The sequence below is a fragment of the Artemia sp. Qi Xiang Cuo genome, chromosome 5 (genome assembly GCF_049724085.1).
Source record: "Artemia sp. Qi Xiang Cuo chromosome 5, ASM4972408v1, whole genome shotgun sequence".
NCBI lineage: Eukaryota > Metazoa > Arthropoda > Branchiopoda > Anostraca > Artemiidae > Artemia > Artemia sp. Qi Xiang Cuo.
In genome coordinates, this window is record NC_142798.1 from 42,697,202 (window position 1) to 42,722,451 (window position 25,250).

The 25,250-nt window shown below is 35.9% G+C and overlaps 1 protein-coding gene across 1 annotated transcript; it reads left to right on the top strand.

Annotated features, from left to right (window-relative positions):
- Positions 1–931: 931 nt before the first annotated feature.
- LOC148952158 (heart- and neural crest derivatives-expressed protein 2-like) lies at positions 932–22,486 on the top strand. Its single transcript, XM_089088864.1, has 2 exons — positions 932–1,593; positions 22,208–22,486. The coding sequence occupies exons 1-2, from the start codon at positions 973–975 to the stop codon at positions 22,304–22,306; spliced, it is 720 nt and encodes a 239-aa protein (XP_088944990.1). The 5' UTR covers positions 932–972; the 3' UTR covers positions 22,307–22,486.
- Positions 22,487–25,250: the final 2,764 nt, after the last annotated feature.

Below are 25,250 nucleotides of genomic sequence, written 5' to 3' on the forward strand. Positions count from 1 at the left end.
CAAATTTATTGATTGACTGATTAAGATAGTCGGCTTTACCTTGAAATTTAACTGTAATAGTTTGCAGACCAAGTTCCTTCTAGTTTAAATAATTTGACCCAACATCCAAGTCAATTTATAAAAAGTTTACTAATTTTTTGTCCCAAAATTAGTCAATTTTGTGCCCCTCTATAAGAATCAGCTGAGGAGCTGTATGCTTCGCACACCCCCCAAACCGGCCATGGGGGTTGGCAAACGTCTGGAAAAGGCTTTTTTTTGTTTTTCGATGCAAAATACCTGGCCTGTCAACCTTTCTACCTGCGCTTGAGTGCAGCTGTGGGCTTAAGTAAGAAACTAGTCAAGGTTTAAACTTAAAAATATATTATCTTAGCAAATTATTTTACAGTAGTTAATCTTGTGAATAGGACCACAAGGAACTTCCTGACCATTTACTGTAGACAGTGAACTATAAGGTACGATTACCACTGCATAAAACCGCGAGGAGTTACCCTAAAGGCATGCTTAGTTCAAAATGATATGATTTCTTTCTAAAACAGATTTTTCAAGTTGTTTTTTTTTTTCAGGAAAAAAACAATTCCCTTTCCAGGCTGCATTCTTTTAATCTGGCAAAACAGCCCAATTTAGTTAAACAGATAATTTTTTAAACGCAAAAAAACACATCACATTCAACCAAAACATTTTTTTCCCAACGATTGCTTGGGATTCGTTGCATTCTAAATTTTATTCAGAAGCCAATGCCGAGCACCATACATCCTGATGCTGGTCTACTGACCTGCTCGAAATAGATTGATCCAACCAATGAAAAATAAGCTCCACCCAAACTTGCTAAATTAACTTGCTCTCCAGGAAGAGCTCCACCCACAAAACATTCCAAATTTATGACAGTCACTTGATAGAAAGTTGACTCCAGTTCCAGAATACCAGACGCGTACTAAACATTGTTCGGATTGTGTTTATGGTTTTTCATCAAAAATGAGTTTGTTAACCGGATATCCAGGTGGGATGACTGATGAGTATTATTACAATCCAGGCCACTATGAGGATGGACACTATCCAGCAACAATTACTGATCATAGGATTCAGTATTATACAGATTGGGGATCAGCATATAATCCCTTTAGTCCTGACAGAGCAGGGTACTATAGTCCATATAAGGCAGGCCTGGATTACGAATCAGACGGAAATATAGAATACTCGCCTAAAAGAGACTTTCAAACTGAATATGTTCAAGCAGATTCATATACTAATGAAATGGGTGTTGTGGTGCCACGCGTTCGTGTAGTAAAAAGACGAAATACCGCAAACAAAAAAGAGAGAAGAAGAACATTGTCTATTAACAGTGCATTCAGTGAGTTAAGAGACAGTATCCCAAATGTGCCATCGGATACAAAACTTTCAAAAATCAAGACTTTACGCTTAGCAACCTCATATATATCCTATTTGTCTAGGATTCTAGAAACGTCAGAGGATGCTTCACCGTCAGGATTCAGAGCTGACCTCACCCGTCCACCTAGAGCGAATCGAAGTCAGCAAGCTGCTCTTCTCAAAGAAGAAATAGCGAAGTCGAATTCACCCACACTGAAACAAGACCAGGTTTATTTTTATTTCCTCCTTATTATTGTTGTTTATCTTGTTAGTATTGGCAGCTAGGGATTCCTACTGCCCCAATAGCTATTAATAATTGAATGGTAATATTTTTGTATTGACCTGCGTTGCCGCGGCAACGCAGGTTTTTGCAAAGCTTCTGCTGTGGCACACAAAAATAACGCACAACGACGAACAGAATTTCAATCAACCAAATATAATGAATTATCTTCCCATGATATGGTCCAATTTTTTGTAATTCCGTAAAAAAATATTTTCTTGGACATCTTTAAAATATTCGGGTTTAACAATTTTTCTGGGGCGTCTTAGGGCCTTTGCATATATGCCTTCGCTTAATCTGGGCAATGCTCGGGCGTTCATCCCTTGCTAATGGTGCTCTTGCTTTGCTCGAGTGGTGCTCAGGCTTTCAGCTTTCCCTCTTTCACTTTCTGTAGAAAAAAAAAACCATAAAAAACGGTAAGTGTCACGTCATTATAAGAAGTATGCGAGGCTACATTTTCGTGGGCTGAAGGCATGAGGAACTAGAAGGAGATGGCGCAGCGTAAAGCCTTCTTTAATAGTGTATTAAATAATAAAAACTAGTTTTTTGAACTGAAATTATGGAGCAACATCAAAACTCAAAACGAACAGGAATGATTCCGTATATGAAGGGGTTGCCCTCCTCCTCAATACCTTACTCTTCGCACTAAAGTTATTAGTGCTTTTAAAAAAGCTATCTATACTAATTAAACGGCCCTTATGTTTTAGGAGTCGTTCTTAGAAAAGCGTGCAAACAGTCAAACTTTAGCTAAAGAGCAAAATATTGAGGAGGGGGGTAACCCCTTCATATTCGGAATAATTTCTGTTAGTTTCGAGTTTTAATGCTGCTCCTTACTTTCAGTTGAAAGAGCTTGTTTTTTTTTACTTGAGTTCTGATCTTTTTCAAATAATGCCAGTAAATCTGACTCGCCCTCCATGAAAAATTCCCTCCCCTCTTGGGAAAATCCTCTGTGGAAAGTTCGTCTCACATAACATACATCCCCCTTCAAATTTCTTCTGGAGAATTCCATCCTTGCTGAAAATCCCAACCCCCTCCTGTAAAATTTCTTGCAGAAGATTCAGCCTGAAAAATTCTCCTTGGCATACTTTCATTTGAAAAGGACTAAGTTATAATCGTTTTTCCGATTACTCTGGAAATCCCTCCTTTAGTGGAAATTATTTCCCGGAGATCCAAACATGCTGAAAATTCGCCCCGGACAATTCCCCTGGAATAAACATCTCGACAAGCAAAATTGAGTTGGCAAAGAGAAAGTAAGACAAATAAAAATAATTTCGTATAGGAATTCTGCAAAATCCCCCCAGGGTGGAATTTTCCCTGGAAAGTTCACCCCCGGAAATTTTCCTTCAAACGGAATACTATCCCCAAGGAATCCCACCCCAAGCGAAAAATCCCCCCTCTACCCGAAATGTCTGTATACTTCCCAATAACAAATGCTATATGTAAACAAAGGGTAAATTTTATAACTTGAAACCTATCCCAAGGGGCTCGGAAGAGCGGCGGGGGGGGGGGTTCATGGTATCTCCATGGGCATAGTTTTGGGACTTTTTAACTATGCTAAAAAAAATTGCTATCTCAAAATTTTGATCGAACGATTTTGGGGAAAAAAGGGGCGTGGGATTGGGGCTAGTTGCCCTCCAATATGTTTGATCGCTTAAAAAGGGCACTAGAACTTTTAATTCAATTTAGAATGAATCCTTTCCCGATATTCTAGGACTATTGTTTCGACGAGGTCACCCCTGGGGAAAAAAAATAGTAAAATAAACACGCATCCGTAATCTTTCTTCTGTAAAAAACTATAAAATTCCACATTTTTGCAGATGGGAACTTGAAACTTCTACAGTAGAGCTGTCGGATACGCTGATTCTATCATGTGATTTTCATTAAGGGGGTATTTCCTTTTTTTGAAAATAAGGCAAATCTTCTCGGGCTAGTAACTTTTGATTGGTAACACTTTTGATTGGTTTTTTAGAGTTTTGGTTACTATTGAGCGAGGTCGCAGTAACTAAGTTACAGTTCATTACCACGAACTGTTCGATTACCCATAAAAACAAAATTTCTGCGTTGCGTTTTTTCTGCGTTGCCAAAATTATTGTATTGATATTGTATTCAATGAAAAAAAAATTTCAACTGAAATTAAGGAGCAACATCAAAACCTAAAACGAACAGAAATTATTGCGTATATGAAAGGGTTTGTCCCCGCCTCACCACCTCGCTCTTTACGCTAAAGTTGTTCAGTACTTTTAAAAAAGCTTCTTATTGTTCTATTTAGACGACCCATGTGTTTCAGGAGTCGTTCTTAAAGGAGTAGAACAAAATTAAAACTTTAGCTCAAAGAGAGAGAGGTGTTGAGGAGAGGGCAACCCCCTTCATATACGCAATAATTTCTATTCGTTTTAGGTTTTGATGTTGCTCCTTACTTTCAGTTGAAAAAAAAATTTCAGTCAATTTTTGATTGTTTTTTAAATAATGCCAGGAATCTGACCCCCCCCCCCCTTCACGGATAAATCTTCCTCCCCATGGAAATATGCTTTAGACAATGCAATCCCGGTGAAAATTTAACCCCGGACAATTACCCTTAACAACTCTACGCGTAAAATTGAGATGGAAAAGAGAAAGCAAGACGCATAAAAGAATTTTGTATAGGAACCCTGGCAAATTCTCCGAGTTTATAATTTCCCCTGATAAGTTCACCCCCTGAAAAGATCCCATTCCGTGGAAAATTCCCCCTTAGAAAAAAACACCAGCAGAAAACTCCCCCCCCCCCCCCCCCAACCAAAAATGTATGCGGGCTTCAAAATAACAAATACTATGCGTAAGCAATGGGCAAATTTTATGATTTAAATAACTTTTCCCTGGGGCTGTGAGGGGTCATGTTATATCCAAAGGCATAGTTATTGGGCCTTTAAACTATGATAAACAAAATGACTATCTCAAATTTTGATTGGACGATTTTGGGAGAAAAGGGGTGGGGATGGGGCCTAGTTGCCCTCCCATCTTTTTAGTCACTTAAAAATGGCACAAGAACTTTTAATATTCGTTCGAATGAGCCTGTTCATGGTATTCTATGACCACTGAGTCGATAAAATCGTCCCTAGGGAAAAAACAGAAAAAAAACAAGAAAAAAACAAATGAACACGCATCCTTGATCTTTCTTCTGGCAAAAAAATATAAAATTCCACAATTTTGCAGATAGAAGCTTGAAACCTCTACAGTAGGGTTTCCTGATACGCTGAATCTGCCGGTGTAACTTTCATTAACATTCGATGATTTTTAGGGGTTGATTCCTCCTTTTTTCAAAGATCAGAAAAATTTTCTCAGGCTCGTAACCTTTAATGGGTAAGACTAAACTTAATGAAACTTATCTTGAAATCAGCATAATAAGCCGATTGTGATATATCTATTGGTATCAAAATTCCGTTTTTTCGAGTTTTGGTTACAATTGAGTCGGGTTGCTCCTTACTAACAGTTCGTTACCACGAACTGTTTGATCCATTGTTATCAAAATTCCGTTTTTTAGAAATTCGGTTACTGTTGAGTTGCGTCGCTCCTTACATACAGTTCGTTACCACGAACTGTTTTATATACTCGTGCGTGTATACATATAGTGCAGCCTATGTCTGTCTTCCGGTTCACAGGATTCGCAGCTGAACAATTCCAGGTAGAAATACAAACATTTGTGCAGAATAATATTGGAATCATGGGAACTGACAGAAAATGAAAAGTCAAAATATATAAACTAAAAAATAAATAAATGAGGTAAACCAAAATCTGGAAATGTATCGTTATGATAACAAACGTGGGAGGACTTGGGCCCCAAGCACCCGGCTATAGCGAGCTGAGGGAGGCCCACCGGAGGCTATATTTGCGAGAGCCAAAGGTCCAAGCGAGCTAAGAAAGGCGACAAAAGGCCAGTAAAGCCGCCTCTTTTGATGGTACACTTATTAAATATGCAAAATTACTATACAAAATAGTAATTATATGCAAAATATATGCAAAAATGTCAATATATAGTCAATATATGCAAAAATGGCAGAAGACTCAAATTTGTTGCGATGCAATCTCTTTGTTACTTAAAAAGGACACTAATATTATGATTTCTGTTCAAATGAGTCCTCCTCAAAATTCTACGTCCACTTGTTTGATACGATCACCCCTGGAGAAAAAGGAGACATATCAGTACTATACAACCATTTAATTTCTGATCGTTTCAAACAGTTCGTGGTAACGAACTGTAAGTAAGGAGCGACCCGGCTCAATGGTAACCGAAACTCTAGAAAACGGTATTTTGATACAAATAGATACATCAAAAGAATCAGATTTTAATGCTGATTTCAAATATATAACTTTCATCAATTTTAATCCTACCCATCAAAAGTTAGACGCCTGAGAAAATTTGCCTGATTTTCGAAAAAAGGGGGAAAGACCCCCTAAGAGCTACATAACCTTAATGAAAATCAGACCTTCATATTATGCGTATCAGAGAACCCTACTGTAGAGGTTTCAAGGTCCCATCTACAAAACTGTGGACTTTTGCATTTTTAGCCAGAAGAATGATCCAGGGTGCGTGTTTTTTTTTTTGTTTTTTTTTTTTTTTTTTTTTTAGGGGTGATCGTATCGACCCAGTTGTCCTAGAATATCGTGGGAGGGCTCATTGGAATGGAAATTGAAAGTTCTAGTGCCCTTTTTAAGTAGCCAAAAAAAATGGAGGGCAACTAGGCCCCCTCCCACACTCATTTTTTTCCCAAAGTGACCTGATCAAAATTTTGAGATAGCCATTTTGTTCAGCATGTTCGAAAATATTATAAGTATGTCTTTTAGGATGACTTAATCCCCCGAAGTTCCCGGGAGGAGGGCTGAAAGTTATGAACTTTACCCAATGTTAACATATAGTATTGGTTATTTGGAAGCATACAGACGTTTTCAGGGGAGATTTTTCCTGGTAGGGGGGGTGGGTGGGTGTGTCAGGGTATGTGGGAGGATCTTTCCATGAAGGAAGTTTTCATGGGGGAAGGGACATTGCTATGAAGGGGACGCCGGACTTTCCAGCATTATTTAAAAAAAGATCATAAATTTAGTATAAAAAAAACAAGTATTTCAACTGCAACAGCAGCAACATCGAAACTTTAAACGAAAAGAAAATATTACATATATAATTGGGTTCACCCCGTAGTCAATGCCTGGCTCTTTAAGCCAAAGATTTTTTAGTACTTTCATAAGAGCTATTTATTCTAATTAACGGCCTTTGTGATTAAGCGGTCAGTTTTAAAGAATTGGAACAAAATTCGAACTTTCGCTTAAAGAGCAAGGTATTGACTAGGGGGCAAACCCCCTAATAAACGTATTAAAAATATATGAATATAGAAGTTCGTTACGTAAGTTAATTCGTAATTTACGTATATTTATTACTAATAAAAACGTTCGTAAATAAAATTAAACAAGTTTCGAGAAAGCCATTTAACTAAATAAAAGTAAATTAATATGAAAATTTTGTTTTAATTATTCATATACGGTACGCCAAGATCAAAACCTGCATTTATTCAAAAACATTCAAAAACTAAATAAAAAAACAAGTTTTTTAAACTGAAAGTAAGGAGCGACATTAAAACTTAAAACGAACAGAAATTATTCTGTATATGAAAGAGACTGTCCCTTCCCCAACGCCTCACTCTTTACGCTGAAGTTTGACTCTTTCTCGCAGCTCTTTTTTTTAACAATTAGAAACTTTAGCGTAAAGAGCGAGGCGTTGAGGAGGGGACAGTCTCTTTCATATACAGAATAATTTCTGTTCGTTTTAAGTTTTAATGTCGCTCCTTACTTTCAGTTTAAAAAAGTTGTTTTTTTATTTAATTTCAAATAATGACGAGAGATCCATGCTACACAAAATGCTGCACACGATTTTTGAAGTTGGGCAGCCTCGACAGTTAGGAAAGAGTAACTATTTTTCTAAAGAAGATTTTTAAGGTTTGCAAAACCTAAGCAAAATGTCGGCATGTCTAACTTATTTCACTAAACATCTTCCCCCTCCCCCTGATAAACACCAAAAAACTTTAGACATACAGGTGTGGAATAGCAATAAACAAGAAAAAGTTGGAAAGTAACCTGACAACCAGAAAAATATCAGAGAAAAAAAAAATACTACTAGGTTCTTAACGCTTTATTTTCTCCTTATACATTACAAATAGTTTTATTCTAACTATTAAATAGTAAAAAAGTAAATAATAAGAATATAGAATTATAACATTAGGTAATCCTTCTTTGAAGATACAACTTTGAGTGGTTCCAGAACCATATGTCTACACTTCTCCAACCCCTAAGTGGCAAGGGGCTGGGGTCCGAGGCGCTATTTGTTCCAAAAAAAAAAATGTATGGAACATTTCAATTCACAGAAAAATTAACAAAAATGGTGAATTAGCTGAAAAATAATCATATATGAGGCACAAAACCATGATTGAAATAAAAATGCCTGATTAAGGAACTGAACCCTTGCCATTCTGATTCAAGGTCTAACGCGCTAGTAATTGAGCTACGGCGACTGATAATCGAATTCATTGTGTTTACTGTTGTAGGACCAAGTTGTATTACTTACAGCCCTTTTCCCAAAGACTATGGAGAGTTATGTCATCACCAAAAGCATAGTTATCGGACCTTATTCAGCAAATACATTTGTAAATGGCTATTATAAAACATTGAGTTAATAAAAGCTTCTATTATAAAGAGTGAGAGCATTACACAATATATGGCGAAGCTCAATTTTGCGAACAGGAGGATGGGAGGGGGTACGTCAAGGATAAGTCATTTGGAATTTTGAGATTTAATTATTTGTTCTTCTATGAATTTATTCCTCTTAAGAACATTCGATATTTAAAAATCATTTTGCAAGCCTCAACGTTGGCAGACCGTGTTAAAGATTTCACAGTGAAATCTCCCAACGGACTACTGGGACTTACTAAGGGGCTGGGAGGGGGATTATACGGTAGAGGCTCTTGTAAATCCCCAGTTAAGGGTTTTGGATCATAACTATTACAATGGTACCGTTTTATACTTCCAAGCTTTTCCACTTAATAAGTGGTACCAAAGTAACGTTTATAGTGTTATATGGCATTTACGGATGGTAGAACTGATAAAAAGCACTTAGATATGAGTAATAGCTTTCAAATGAGCCATTAAAATCTCTCTAAGAAGTTCTGGATGCCCACTAGCCCCAGCTTTTCCACTTGAGACATGGCACGAATAGTGCCATTTTTAATGACATTTGGCACCTGCAGATGGTGAATTTTATAGGGAAAACGTAGATATGAGAAATATATTGTATGTGAGCTATTAAATATTTGTCTAGAATATTTTGGTAGCCCGCTAGCCCTGCCCCTTGAGAGATGGCACAGAATGTGCCATTTTAGTGCCATATGGCACTTGCAGATGGCGGAATTTATAAAAAGCACATAGATATGAGAAATACCTTTTGAATGAGTCATTAAGCATCTCTCTATGATGTTCTAGTAGCCCACTAGGCCTGCTGAAAAAAAGAAAAAAAAAGCGGGAGACGCATCAGTACGATGCAAAAAAGTGATTTTCCTTGTTATTCTAGGAAGGAGACTGTAATTTCCCTGTATGAAGTTTTCAGCCATGCTTATTCCAATCGTACACTTTTAATTTTGATCTGACACCATTTTCGAGGGGTTTCGGGATTTTTTTCGAAATCACCATAAATTTCTTTTCGCTATAAACTTTCGGACGAACCGAAATAATAGTTACCATTCCCGAGTCAGTTTCAGATGGCAATTTTTTCACTTGGCAGTTTTTTTCAAAACGCGTTTTTTAATTTTTCCTTACTATGGGTTGTGGTTCGCTCTTTACTAGGTTGCAGCTACCGCTGCAACCATGATACCCGAAAATTTGGTTTCATAATCAAATTGTACCACCGAGTTTTATATAATGTAATAGTTATTATTCCTGACTCACATTTAGAATTTTCTTAGTAGAGATTTTTTTCCAAAAAGTGATTTTAAACTTTCGGATACTACAGGCTTTGATTCGGTCTTTCCAAGATTAAATAAAAAAAACAAGTTTTTTCAATTGAAAGTAAGGAGCGACATTAAAAATTAAAACGAACAGAAATTATTGAGTACATGAAATGGGCTGTCCCCTCCTCAACGCCTCACTCTTTACGCTAAAGTTTTTTATTGTATTAAAAAATAAAGTTACGAGACAGAGTCAAACTTTAGCGTAAAGAGCGAGGCGTTGAGGAGGGGACAGCCCCTCTCATTTACGGAATAATTTCTGTTCGTTTTAAGTTTTAATGTCGCTCCTTACTTTAACTTTAAAAAACTAGTTTTTTTTATTTTATTTCTGAACGTTTTTGAAAAAATACAGCTTTGATTTTGGATCACCGTACATGAATAATAAACACGAAATTTGTATATTAATTTTACTTTTTTTTGGCTAAATGGCTTTCTCGAAATTTTGTTCTGACATAACTTACGAAATAACTTACGTAACGAACTTCTATTTTCGTATTTTCTTATTAAGTATATTAGGGAGTTCACCCCCTAGTCAATACCTCGCTCTTTACGCTAAAATTCCAATTTTGTTCGAATCACAAACCCCTGAATCACAAAGGCCGGTTTATTAGAATAGATAGCTCTTTTGAAAGTACTAAAAAACTGTAGCATAAAGAGCGAGGTATTCAATAGGGGGTGAACCCCCTCATATACGTAATAATTTCTCTTCGTTTTAAGTTTTAATGTTGGTCTATACTTTTATTCGATCAAATTTGTTTTTTTTTATTTAATTTCTGATCGTATTTTAAATAATGCTTGGAGTTCAAACGCCCCTTCATAGAAATGTCCCTTCCCCCAAGGAAACATCCTCCCGCGATATTCTTGGACCACTGGCTCAATACGATCCCCCCTGGCTAAAAATAAAAAAAAAACAAATAGCCTATACGCATCCGTGATCTTTCTTCTGGCAAAAAATACAAAATTCCACATTTTTACAGATAGGAGCTTGAAACTTCTATAGTAGGATTCTCTGTTACGCTGAATCTGATTGTGTGATTTTCATTTAAGTTTTATGACTTTTATATGGTGTTTCCCCCTTTTTTCGAAAATAAGGCAAATTTATATATTTGAAATAACCATAAAAATCTGATTCTTTTGATGTATCTATTGATATCAAAATACCGTTTTTTAGAGTTTCGGTCACTATTGAGCCGGGTTGCTCCTTACTTATAGTTCGTTACTACGAATTGCTTGTTTGCAGCTATTGTTGCACGCATGATAAACGGTAATGGGGACATTTATTTTAAAGCTTCATTTAGCCTAACTAATTTGATGCATCTAAGACTTAACAAATTATTCACTGTGAAGCATATTTGCGAACTAGCTAATATGAAGGAGGGCCGGCGGATCTTAATGTAGGCGGGGTTGGGGTTGGTAGGGTGTCCGAAGCCTTAAAACGTACATTTTAATGTCCAAATTTTCTAACTCCCCATGAGCCTCAAACAAACATAAAAGAAGCTTGTGTGGGGGGAGTGAACTTGATCATTATTTTCCCTTCATTTCCGAAAAGAGTTTTGGACTAAGCTTACAATATACGTTCCGCGAAGTGATAACTCCCCTCTTGTTGTAGGAAAAATTTAGCTGTTTAACATGAAATGTTACAGTCATATACTTACTGACATTTAATTTTTGACGTTTCAATTCAATTCAAACCTCCCAATCCTAATAAATATTTGTAGTGGTACGCTTTTTCAGTGATAATCATCATTCTCAAAACATTGCTATTTGAATATTTAACTTTAATATAAAAAACGGAGATTAAAGGAGGGAGCATTAGCCTTCCTGAGATCCGAGGTTTAGGAGAGCATTGGATCGAACAGTTCGCAGTAAGAAACTGTAAGCGATGAGTGACCTTTATAAACAGTAACCAAAATTTGAAAAACAGATTTTCTATGGTTTAAACATACAAAACAACAAAATTTATTATTTACACTGACTAAATATGTAAAATATAGCCTAGTCAATTTTAAAGCTAGTCATCAAAAGCTAAGCACCTGAAAATTTACATTATTCTAGGGACAAGATCTCCAATCTCCCCCAAAATTGTTGGGATCTCGAATAAAAGTATAAAATGAAAGTCCACATGCGGTATGAGAACGCTAGAGGCACTACCGACAAAATATTAAATTTTTTGCTTTTCTTCCAAAATGGCTGGTCAAGTATGTAACCGTCCATAGTCTGAAGTCTTATATTGTCAAAATGTTTTATATTTTAACAGGCAATCGGTAAATACAACGCTTGCAATTATCCATTTAACTACACTTGTTGCACATATAAATGACTCAACATATAAACATAGAACTTCAATTTAAAAAGCGGGGGCTAAGGAAGGGGCAGCCTCCTCATATAAGGAGTAATTACTGTTTGTTTTCAGTTTTAATGTCGCTCTTTGCTTTCATTTGAAAAAAAAACTTGTAAGTAAAATTCCTATAAAAATGACGTAATCCTTTTAATGATATATGACGTGATATCAAACAGTTCGTGGTAACGGACGAAATTTTGATACCAATAGATGCATAAAAAGAATCAGATTTTTATGCTGATTTCAAATATATAATGTTTTATCAAGTTTATTCCTATCCATCAAAGATACGCGCCTGAGAAAATTTGCCTGATTTTCGAAAACGGGGGAAACACCCCTTAAAAGTCATAGAACCTTAATGAAAATCACACCATCGGATTCAGCTTATCAGAGAACCTTTTGTAGAGGTTTCAAGCTTCTGTCCGCAAAAATTTGGAATTTTGTATTTTTTGCATGAAGAATGATCACAGATGCGTTTTTTTTTTTTTTTTTTTTTTTTTTTTTTTTTTTTTTTCCAGGCTTGATCGTATCAACCCAGGGGTCCTAGGATATCGCAGGAGGGCTCATTCGAGCGGAAATTCTAAAAATTCTAGTGCTTTTTTAAGTGACCCTAAAAATTGAGGGCAACTAGGCCCCCTCCCACGCTCATTTTTTCCCAAAGTCACCCAATCAAAATTTTGAGATAGCCCTTTTGCTCAGCATGGTCGAAAAATATATTGACTATGTCTTTGAGGATGACTGAATCCCTCAGAGTCCCCGGGAAAGGGGCTGCAAGTTATGAACTTTGCCCAATGTTTACATATAGTATTGGTTATTGGGAAGTATACAGACGATTTCAGGGGTGGATTTTTCCTGATATTGGGGCGGGAGGGGGGATCGGGGGTTAAGTGGGAGGATCTTTCCATGGAGAAAATGTCTATGGGGAATGGGATATTGCTATGAATGGGCTGCCGGATTTCCCAGCATTATCTAAAAAAAAAAACAATCAGAAACTAAATAAAAAAAAAAGTTTTTCCAGCTGAAAGTAAGGAGCAACATCAAAACTTAAAACGAACAGAAATTATTACGTATATGAGGGGGGTTCACCCCCTAGTCAATACCTCGCTCTTTACGCTAAAGTTTTTTAATACTTTCATAAGATCTATTTATTCTAATTAACGTCCTTTGCGATTAAGGGGTAATTTTTAAAGAATTGGAACACAATTCGAACTTTAGCGTAGAGAGCGAGGTATTGACTAGGGGGCGAACCCCCTAATATACATATTAAAAATACATGAACACAGAAGTTCGTTAAGTAAGTTAATTCGTAAGTTACGTATATTTACGTATTACTAATAAAAACGTTCGTAAATAAAATTAACAATTTTCAAGAAAGCCATTTAACCAAAAAAGTAAAATTAATATGCAAATTTCATTTTAATTATTCATTTGCGGTAAGCCAAAATCAAAACCTGCATTAATTCAAAAAAGTTCAGAAATTAAATAGAAAAAAACAAGTTTTTTTTTTAACTGAAAGTAAGGAGCCACACTAAAACTTAAAACGAACAGAAATGATTCTGTATGTGAAAAAGGCCTGTTGACTCCTCAACGTCTCGCTCTTTACGCTAAAGTTCGACTCTTTCTCACAACTCCATTCTTTAAAACAATAAAAAACTTTAGTGTAAAGAGCGAGGCGTTGAGGAGGGGACCGCCCCTTTCAGCGTGTTTACATGCTGGAACATTATTTTTTCTAGTTTCTATGCCGTTCTGTCAGCAATTCGGCTTTGATCATGTTCAAATCTTGATTAAATCTTAATAGCAACCTTATTCATAGGGGTGACCACCAATATTCCCACAGTTCATTAGATTGATTCTTTGCAAACACTCGTGTCACCACTTACAAATTAATCACTATATTTGCAAATTCTCAGCAGCGGGAACCCTGTATCTTGACCACCAGCAAGTTGGAGTTTTGCTAACGCCCCCTTACATCCTATTAGAAAATAAAGAGTGTCAGTGATAGTTGTCGATTGTTATTTGAGTGTGCCGGCCTTTTGAGGACTGAATAAACATTCTAATTTTCGGGATCCGCCGCCTGTCAAAAAGGGGTGTCGTCAAACATAGGTGATGGCTTGATTCAAAGCGGAAATGGAAAATTATAGGATCTATATTTCCGCTCTGATATTCCATTATTAGTAATTTCAACACTTGCGTAGAGGGTCAGAAAATGGAAGGACCGAACAAGCCCGTTTATTTGAGCTAGTAATAGTATATGTAAATGCTAATCAGTGTTGTTGAAGAAAGCAGTTTTTTTATTACAACCTTCTCAAACTAACATTTTCTAATGGGTGACAAATTTACTTCCTTTTACTAACTATATAGCAAATATAAGAAGAAATCCTCAGTGGGACTAAGATATGCACAAAAATCACTGGTTTAATGTGCGAATTTGGGCAAATTCTATAAATTTCAAAACAAGTCAAAATTACTTTCAAAATATGATTGGAATGTAAATACATTTACATTTATCGTGTTTTCTCCCTAATATGCGTTGCATGGCTTAGTCTACAAATATTTCTCTAGGGAGGCTAGGAAATTAATCATTCACCACTTATCCATATTGATCTGAAGCAGCTCTCTCGAAACTTCTTAAAGCGAGACCTAAAAATACAGTATTTACACCTCAGGCTCCCCCCCCCCCCCTCGAAAAATACTTTCTACCTAACAGTAGGCACTTAACTATGAAATTATGTGGATTTAATGAGGTGACCTGAAATAAATAAAAAAAATTTCAAAATGAAATTTAAACTAATTATCAAAAAATTAAGTTTTTCTGGTGAAAGAGGGAGCGAAATTGAGATTTAAAAAAAATAAAAAATTAAAAAAAAAAAAAAAATTAAAAAATTAAAAAAAAACTATCATGTCTCCGCCTTTCCAACCAACGTCTTTAAAATAAATGCAATAAAGTGACAACTGATCTTTTTCTACATTTGTATGATTATGCAAAACTAGCGCTTTACAGAAAACACAAAACCAACATATAAAGAAAAAATGAATGTTGTTTTAGAAGCCTTAAAATCATTCGATAAACATTTTGAAATAGTCATTTGATTCAGCATAGTTGAAAAATCCAATTCCTCTGGAGATGACATGATCCTTCAAATTTCTGGGAAAGGGCTGTTTGTTATGCAATTAGCCCATTGTTTTCATATAGTATTTGCTATTTGGGAAATACAAGGATTTTGTTTGTTTTTTGGGATTTTTTTTTTGGGTGGGGGGTATTTTCCACGGGGAAAAAGTTTTTTGGCGGAGGAAGGTTTCTGAGGGGTAAATTTTTAAAATTTATGCGGAGGGGGGTATTTTGTTGGTTGATTTGAAAAACAGTCAGAAACTAAACAAAAAAAAGTTTTCAACTGAAAGTAAGGAGGAACATTAAAACTTAAGCGAACATAAATATTCTGTGCATGACGGGAGGGGGGGGGCACCCGTTCCTCATCCCTCATTCTTTACATTAAAGTTTGACTCTTTGTCCAAAATCTTTTAGAACGAATTCAGAAACAGAAGGACATTTGAATTTTGAATGTGAAGTGTTTTTAAAGGACTCCAAGACTTTAGAGTAGAGAGCGAGGGAATGAGGAATGGGAATTCCCCCCACCCCTATATACGAGATACTTTTTGCCCATTTTAGTTTTAATATCGCTCCTAACTTTCAGTTAAAAAAACTTGTTTTTCTTTATTCAATACAAAAAAAGCCCACGTGAGTACTTTTCAAATACAGCATTGAATATAAGTTCTACATCTAATCTTGTTAAGACCCTCCCAGAAAAACATACCGGTTGTCCATTGTGGTAAATTAATTAAAAAACTTTCCGTAAAAGAAGTTTTCTAAAGAAAAGTAAAGGCCATATTAAACTTGAGATCAGAAGAAATAGAAACCTACAATAACTAAAACTAAAAACGACCAGAAATTACTATTAAGTTTTAAATGAAACCCAAAAACAAACAAAAATCAAATAAACATTCACGGCAAAAAAAAAACACACAACAGGTATTAATATAAATGAATAAATAAATCTTAAAAATAGTAAAGCTTAAATTGAGTATACAAATTAAGCTTAGAGTGATCAGAAATATTTGGCTAATGAAGTATCCTAAACAAAACCTAGAACGAACAGAAATTAATCATAAATCACTACAAACAATGATAGGACTGGTACTACTAATAAATTGAAAAATAAATATTAAAACGATAGGAATTTAAATTGAATATGCAAATAAAGCTTGAAACAAACAAAAAACCCTACAAACAGGAGTTTGGATTTTGCTTACCTCTCTCACTGCAAAAGTTTAAAACCTACTGCGTCACTACAAGATTTTCGAGGAAATCCCCAAAAATTCGGGAATAGTGAAAGCCGCAGGGCCTAGTGGACCCAGGGGCGTCCCGAAGGGGGGAGGAGGTGAACGCTGTCACCCTCAACTTTTTTGGTGTTCCTGAAAATTTTTGCCGAAAGCGAAAATTTCGGCAGAAATTTTGCAAAATCGGCCAAAATTTATCAAAATTCTTGATTTCTGCCGAAAATTCGGCATAATTCAGGTCGCAATTCGGTAAAATTTACGAAGATCGCCTCCCATCCCCCAACAGAATGAGCCCCGGTACGCCCCTGAGTGGACCTATTGGTAAATCCTGGTGTGGTTTCACTGCAATTTTCATTTATTTTCAATGTTGTAATAAGTACAAAATTTGTAATATAATTCTTTTTAGTAAAGCGTCAAATAAGCACTAGGCCTTATACTTCTACAATTAGAGAAACGGGCAGTAACCATACTCTTGATTGTAGTGAAGACACCATTTATTAGAAGTACATAACCCCTACTCCCTAAAGACAACCTCGGTCTAACGACCAATCCTTAATCCAATTCTCACCATTGTTTGAATTCGGTTCTCCCAATTATTATAATAAAAAAAAAAACGTAAACTAATTTTGCAGAACTTTGTAGCCACTTAAGTAAGAGAATGATAATTCTAAGTAAGAGAATTGGTTATCATAGGCAGCGCAATCGCGCTGCCTAAGTAAAGAACGATGTTGGCACAATGTATTATTTTTTTTGTTCTAGACCAGGGCACTTCGTATCGAAGGAGTTGTCGTAGAAACTTCAAAAAGGGATCATTCGATTGGAAATTGAAGTGGCTAGTGCCATTTTTAACAGTCAGGTTCAGGTTCATTTATTATTCAATCATACATAATGACACTAAATATATACAGATATCTGGCAGTGAGACAAGCTCGTTTTGCACAGTCGAAAGTGATTAGAAGGCAACTAACCCCCCTTCCACGCCCACCATTTCCCCAACACATCCAATCAAAATTTTGAGATGGCCACTTTGTTCAGCGTAGTTGATTTCCACATAGAAATTATAATTTTGAGGAGGACACTCCCCCACAGCCCTCAGGGCAAGGGTTGTAAGTTATGCCCTGGGGGCATGTAAGATTTTTATAGAAAGCTTTGTCGTAGAAACTTCAAAAGGTGCTCATTCGATTGGAAATTGAAATGGCTAGTGCCCTTTTTAAATAGTCAAAAGTGGTTGGAGGGTAACTAACCCCCCTCTCACGCCCACCTTTTCCCCAAACACATCCAATCAAAATGCTGAGATAGCCATTTTGTTCAACGTAGTTGAAAGTTCTTAAAATTAGATATTTGAGGATAAAAAACCCCCTCAGAGCCCTCAGGGCAAGGGTTATAAACTATACCCTGGGGGCATATAAGGATTTTATTGAAAGCTCTGTCATAGAAATTTGAATAAGGGTGCATTCGATCGGAAATTCAAAGGGGTAGTACCCTTTTTTATAGTCGAAAGCTATTGGAGGGCAATTAACCCCCCTCTCACGCCCACTTTTTCACCAAACACATTAAATCAAAATTTTCAGATAGCCATTTTGTTCAACGTAGTTGAAAGTTTTGGAAATTAGGTCTTTAAGGATGACACCGCCCCCACCCACCCACAGCCTTCAGGGCAAGGGCTGTAATTTATTCCCTGGGGGCATGTAAGGTTTTTATAGAAAGCGTTGTCGCAGAAACTTCAAAAAGGGCTTATTCCATTGGAAATTGAAATGGCTAGTGGCCTTTTTAATAGTCGAAAGTAATTGAAGGGTAACTAACCCCCCTCTCACGCCCACTATTCTCCCAAACAGATACAATCAAAATTTGAGATAGCCATTTTTTCAACGTCGTTGAAAGTTCTGGAAATTATGTCTTTAAGGATGACAACCCCCACAGCCCTCAGGCAAGGGTTGTAAGTTATGCCCTGGGGGTATATGAGGTTTTTATAGAAAGCGTTGTCGTAAAAGTTCAAAAAGGGCTCATTCGATTGAAAATTGAAAGGGCTAGTGCCCTTTTAATAGTTGAAAGTAATCGGAGGGCAATTAACCCCCCTCTCACGCTCACCATTTCCCCAAACACATTCAATGACAATTTTGAGATATTAGTTTTAGCCAACGTAGTTAAAAGTTCTGGAAGTTATGTCTTTCAGGATGATAACCCCCTCAGGGCAAGGGACCTATACCCTGGGGGCATAAAAGTTTTTTTAGAAAGTGTTGTCGTAGAAACTTCAAAAATGGCTCATTTGATTGGAAATTGAAAGGGCTAGTGCCTTTTTAATAGTCAAAAGTGAATGGAGAGCAACTGACACTCCTCTCACGCCCACCATTTCCCCAAACATATTCAGTTAAAATTTTGTTCAAACTCACGATTTCCCCAAACACATCCAATCAAAATTTTGAGATAGCCATTTTGTTCAATGTAGATGAAAGTTCTGGAAATTAGGTCTTTCAGGATGACATTCCCCCCAGAGCCCTCAGGGCTAAGGTTGTAAGTTATGCCCTGGGGGCATATAAAGTTTTCTATAGAAAATGCTGTCGTAAAAACTTCAAAAAAAAGGCTCATTTCAATTGGAAATTGAAAGGGCTAGTCCCTTTTTAATAGATTAGTCGAAACTGACTAAAGGGCAAATAACATCCCTCTCACGCCCACCATTTCCCCAAAAACGTGCAATCAAAATTTTGAGATAGCTATTTTTTTCAACGTAGTTGAAAGTTCTGGATATTATGTCTTTAAGAATGATCAACCCCCCCCCCCCTCCACACCCCTCAAAGAAAGGGTTGTAAGTGATGCTCCCCCCCACACCCCTCAAGGCAAGGGTTGTAAGTTATGGGAGCATATAAGGTTCTTATAGAACGTTGTAATAGAAACTTCAAAAAAACTTCGATATCGATATATCAGTAAATAAATGAAACCCAAAACAAACAGAAATTAAAATAAGTCAAACTCAAAACAAGCAGAAATTAATCTGAGTAGGGTTCTAAACCCTATGCTTTCTATTTGCACTATACTGAAAAAAAATTATTTTAAATGTTTTCAGTTTTATAACTTTAAGAAAACAAAAATTAATTAAGATTTTAAGGAATAAAGCATATGTATACTAAACTGACAATGCATATTTTTTTCAGTAAATTCATTTGAATTCTTTTTCAGTAAAGTACAAATTATATTCTGGCTTTTAGAAAGCATAGGGTTTAGAACACTACTCAGGTTAATTTCTGCTCTTTTTGAGTTTGACTTATTTTAATTTCTGTTTGTTTTGGGTTTCATTTATTTATTGATACTGATTTGTAGTAGTTGTATGCTTGGTAGATTATTTGATTCTATATTTTGTTCATTTTTGGTTTAATGGATTCTTTACTTTTTTTTAAAAACTCGTTTTGTGCAAACATTTTTTTTTAAACTAATTTAAGTAACAAAATGATACTCTTACCATTAGGGAAACGGGCAGTAGCCATACTCTTGTTTGTAGGGAAGACACCATTCATTAGAAGTACATAACCACTACCCCTGAAGACGACCGTGGTCTAAAATCCAATACTTAATCCAATTTGACTTGTATTTGAATTCTGTTCCTCCAATTATTATAAAAAAAAAGGTAAACTAATTTTGCAGAACTTTGTAGCCACAGCAGGCAGGCCCTTTGATCGTTGGACTATTTCAAACAAACTGGCTATCTCCAAATTTTCATCGAATGCATTTGGGGAAAAGAAGCTGTGTGTGTGTGTGCATGGGGGAGGGTAGATGCCCTCTGTTCAATTTTGACTCATAAAAGGTAACTAGAACCTTCAATTTCCAATCAAATGAGACTTCTCTGAAGTTTATACGAGCATCCATGCCATAAGAACCATATGTGCCCCCAGGGCATAACTTACAACACATACTCCTGGGCCCTGGTGGGATTGTGTCGCCACTGGAGTTTTGTTATCTGACCTTTGAACTATGTTTAACAAAATGGGTATCTCAAAATTGTTATCTGATGCAATTGGAAAAAAAAGGTATGGGGAGAACTAGTTGTCCTCCGATCACTTTTGACTCTTAAAAAGGTCACTAGAATTTCCTATTTCAAATCGAATGAGCCCCCTCCGAAGTTTAGATGACCATCCCTTCCAGATAAACCATCTCCGGGAAAAAAACAATAAATAATAATAAAACATTGGAGCCGTAGGGCCTTTACTATAGGCAACGCTATAGCGTTACCTCTGATAATTACGTAGGGACTAGACTTCCGAATTATGTGGTGTCTACGGTATATTGTTAGTAATATCTAAATTAAAATTGAAATAAAAAGGATTAAACATTAACATACTTTGATCATATGGATACGTTAAATAGTTTTTTTGAGCAGAATATTTGAGAGTTAGCTATTAATTACAAATAACTCTTGTATAACTCTCTTACATAAAATAACTCCCTTGTACAAAATCATTCTACACTTCAGTATTTACTGTACACCTTGTGCTTAATGAATGGTTGTTAAAATTCCCTTACTGAAACGTATATTACACACATCAATCCAAATGATTGCAATGAGATTGTGTCTGCTGTTTATTAATGTGGGCCAACACTCAGTATATCGATTTCAAATATGAGGGTTGTCAATCCCCGTACTACTCACACGCTATACTAACGCTCTATAATCTGAACTCAAAAATGTTTCATAATTCTAAGCTAAGGTCAATAATATGGCGGATCATAGTTCTTTATATAGCACTGTCTCATCTGCCAGTTCCTGGAAAGAAAGAAAGAAAGAGCAAAAACGAAGACGAGTCAGCACTAACCATGCGAAAATGTAATTGTCCTTAATTTTCAAGATGGATCATTGTTAGTAACCAGCTCAGAGTTTTGATGACAGCAATTTTAATGTTGCAGTTTATATATCCACTTAATGTAATGTTTGAGATGTTTTGTGCTCTCCTTTGTAAGTGTCTTAAAATTCGGCACCCGAAAAAGGCACCTTTCAATATTACATGGCATCCATGCATGGCAATGTCAGTACCAATTTACAAAAGATACGTGGAAATTAGTTTTCACATGAGCCAGGCACACAAGCAGGAGATTTTCAAGAGGGGGGGGGGGCAGTGATAATTTTTTGATAATTTGAATAAGAAATGTCCAGAAATTCAGAAAAATCTAGGATATTCCTCTAGGACCACTCGTTCTGCATAATGACCCCAGAAAATAAAGAAAAAAAAAATGTTTGACTATCCAGTGAAGATATACCTTTCTTCGTTTTCGAGAAAGGTTTTCAAAATCCCCCTTTAGTTCGTAAAATTTACGGTTCAGGAGTCATTGCTCAGTAAAGTTTCATAAGCGATCAAGAACATTTAAAGGTACAAAAAATACCGTAAAGACCAAGAGGCTACTAGCTCAACAAGGCAATAAGTAGACCACAAAAAGCAATCGAAGGCAACAAGTAGCTATCTAAGTTAACAACTGCAAGTTTTGTCTTGCTGAAAACTATTGTTTTCAGTAAAGTAATATCTACGTATCTTAATGTCGCTATGCGTGCAATTTATGAAGACTCTAAATTTTAATATCTATTTTTCCTTTCACTGGAATTTTTTATTCTAAACAATGTTTTACAGAGTTTTTATTTCATTTTTGTTTTATATAGGCACATATATTTAGCACGTGACCGTATAAAAATGCCTTTTTTAAAAATTGTCGATCTTAATTTTTAACCTTAAAATACAGTTTAAAATGAACTTAGTTCTCATTTTCTTATCATTTTATGCTTATTTAACCTTAGTATTTTGTATTCTAGGCGCATGTATTAAAATATAATTTTGTTTGTATTGTTGTTTGTGAGTTATTTACCATTAAACCATTTCCATTCCTTTTCAGGTAGACTGTCCGCATGTTGATTCTACATGTCTGAAATACTCAAACTCAAAAGGCAGAACTGGCTGGCCACAGTACGTCTGGGCCCAAAAACTTAAATAAACCTTCTTTAAAGTTGTTGTTGTAAATTTTTTCTAATTCGGATGTTTTGTTTTTTAAATTATACGAAATACAAATAGTTTTTAATTTCTTTTTATACATAACACATTGTGAACATCAAATCTGGCTCATTCATTATATTCGAGATCATTTTATGATTTTGCATCAACTCTAGCGCTTAAAGTTTTCTACTTTTCTCTCCGCTTCTTCTTGATACTCGCTTTGAAAGGCAAACTATTTAAAATCAGGACTGATATGACGGCTTAATTTGGTTTCAGAATTTTTTTTTTCCAGATGCTCAAAACAGCCGCTACGTTTGTTAGTTATTTAATTCATCGTGTTTCTATTCTCTAGATTGTCTTATAGCTTTAAGGCAGTCCAAACTTGTAGCATACTATTCGAGAGAGTTAACATTCTGTCCCATTTAGGACATTCTCGTTAACTTCAGAAACTACAACCGTGCCATTGTGCAAGGTCTTTTCATTTGAGAGATGACCTCTTACAGTCAATTAATTAACAGATTAAGGTCCACTTACTTGGGTTCAAAAATATCTTCGTATTTCAACAACTCAAGAGCTTCCACAGTTCCATTCTATGAGCACCTATAAGAGTTGTTACCAAAACGACCACTGCAATTTATATTAAACATTAATCTTTATTGGACGCGTGATAGCTTCTTTTTTTCAGTGCCTTGTGCTGGAAGAAATAAAACAATTTTCAAGAGTAATATTCCGTTATCTTGGATTGCTTCTTGTGTAGTACACGTCTCAAAACGAAGCAAGTTGTTCACAGGTCGTCGAGTGGAGTACATGACTGTGTGATCCCCTGCGATTTTCCTCGGACTAACAAGAGATGAAAACAAGTAGATCCCTTCAGTCAGGATTCGACGCTAGTGGAAACTTTAAATTCGGATGAGGCCGGTTCGGACGACTAATGCCTTTTAAGATTTTTTTTAATCGTGACTACGTAGCTTTATTCTTACGTTTCAACTTGTGTGATTTACCTGACCTGAAGACTATTGACACAATGGTATTTTTTTTTAAACTAATTATTGTATGTTATAGCCTATAAGTTTCCTTTTTCTTAGTAGCCCTAGTTCAATTTGAGGTGCACTATTTAATTGAAAACCAAACCGGTAGCTGATAACATCATTTCCGATTTGAAGTGACTTAGATTGCATTGGTTTTTGATTACCTTGAAAACTGAACAAGAGAGAATCTGGGAAAATCAGTTTAAAAAAAAATTCCTAAATTAATTGCTTTAAAAATCGCAAGAAGTCTTTCTAGGCAGCTTATCCTGAATTTAAAGACCAGCCCAATTAGTCAAAACTGACATCGAATTTCCACTTAAAAACGCAAAATTGAAGAGTATAGATTTCAAACCTAAAAACGCAGACTGGGAGACAAATTTCAAAAGCCGTCACCTTCAGACACACCTCAAATTCTAAAAACTCCCTCGCCTGAATTACTTTGTGAATATGAGCTGTAACTTTTTTTTTTGTTGATTGTTTTTTTACCTTTTCAATATATCTGAATTCTATGACCTGAAGACTATTGACAAATTTAAAGCCAGGCTTCGCCTCGCCACCAGAATTTACAGAATACAGATTTTTGTTTGACGTCTTACATACACCTCATCTGGAATATAAAGCCTATCCAATAGTGCATTCACGTAATCTGAAAAATGGGATTTTCAATCATTCTATGACAGAAGAAATACTAAAAAATTTGGGAAGTAGAGATTTAGTGATTTTAGGAGAGTTAAATCGGAAAAAAATTCCGATTTTAGTTAACTTGTCTTAAAAAAGTTTATACTAGGTCAAAGAAAATAATGGTGCTTGCGCTTAAAAAAAAAAACCTGAATAAATTTCCCGAGGGACTGAGCTATCTCAGCTGGGACACTGTGTTGGATATAACTGATGATTCTTCCCTTGCTTACAATAAGTTCATGTCTATTTTACAGCCAATTTATGATAAAACGTATCCCTTACGGGCTGTCAGACAGAAGAAGGATGAACCACGAAAGCTATGGATAACTGACCAAATCATAAGTGAGAGAAATAAAAGAAAACTACTATATGAACAAGCTCTAAATACTCAGGATCCGACTGATTTCGAGGAGTTCAGAAAGGCAAGAAACATAGTAAACTTTCTGCGACGCCATGCTAAAAAGAGGTATTTAAGGGAAAAAGTTCAGTGAGCACAAGGGTAATACTAAGGCAACGTGACAGGTTATTAATGAATTCATGGTAAGAAAAAATTGCAGCCATTCTCCTTGTATTAACATTAATGGCACGTCTGTAAGTTGTTGTCGCCAATCATTTCGGTAATTTTTATTCAAAAATAGGATCTTCAGTTCATGAGGGTGCTACAAATCATTCAAAAAAATTTCTTTAACATGAATTTGTGGATGATCGAGGGTAAGGATTGGAGTTTCGGTTTGAATAATGTACAAGTGATGAGGTTATAAATATTGTTAAGAATGTTAAATCAATTTCTGCTGGAATTGATGGTGTAAATCTAAAGACATTTAAAGCTATAATGATGTATCTACTTCCTTCCTTGCTTCACGTTATTAACATATCCCTGACAACAGGCACCTTCCCAGATGCCTTGAAACAAGCTAAAGTAATACCTCTGTTCAAAGTAGGTTTGAAGTCAGATATGGGTAACTGGAGACCAATCTTAATATTACCGTTGCTCTCCAAGATACTTGAGAAGGTGGTCCACCAACGCCTTTATGGTCATCATACGAACCATGGCCTATTAAGTGAGACGCAGTTTGGCTTTCGGAGAGGCCACTCTACTAGTCATGCTGCTATTCACTTCGTTGATTTCGTAAATAAATGTCTAGAAAGGGGCGAAATTCCTCTAACAGTATTCTTTAATTTTAAAAAACCTTTTGATACAGTAGATTTTAGTATTTTATTGCGAAGATTGGAAAGTTT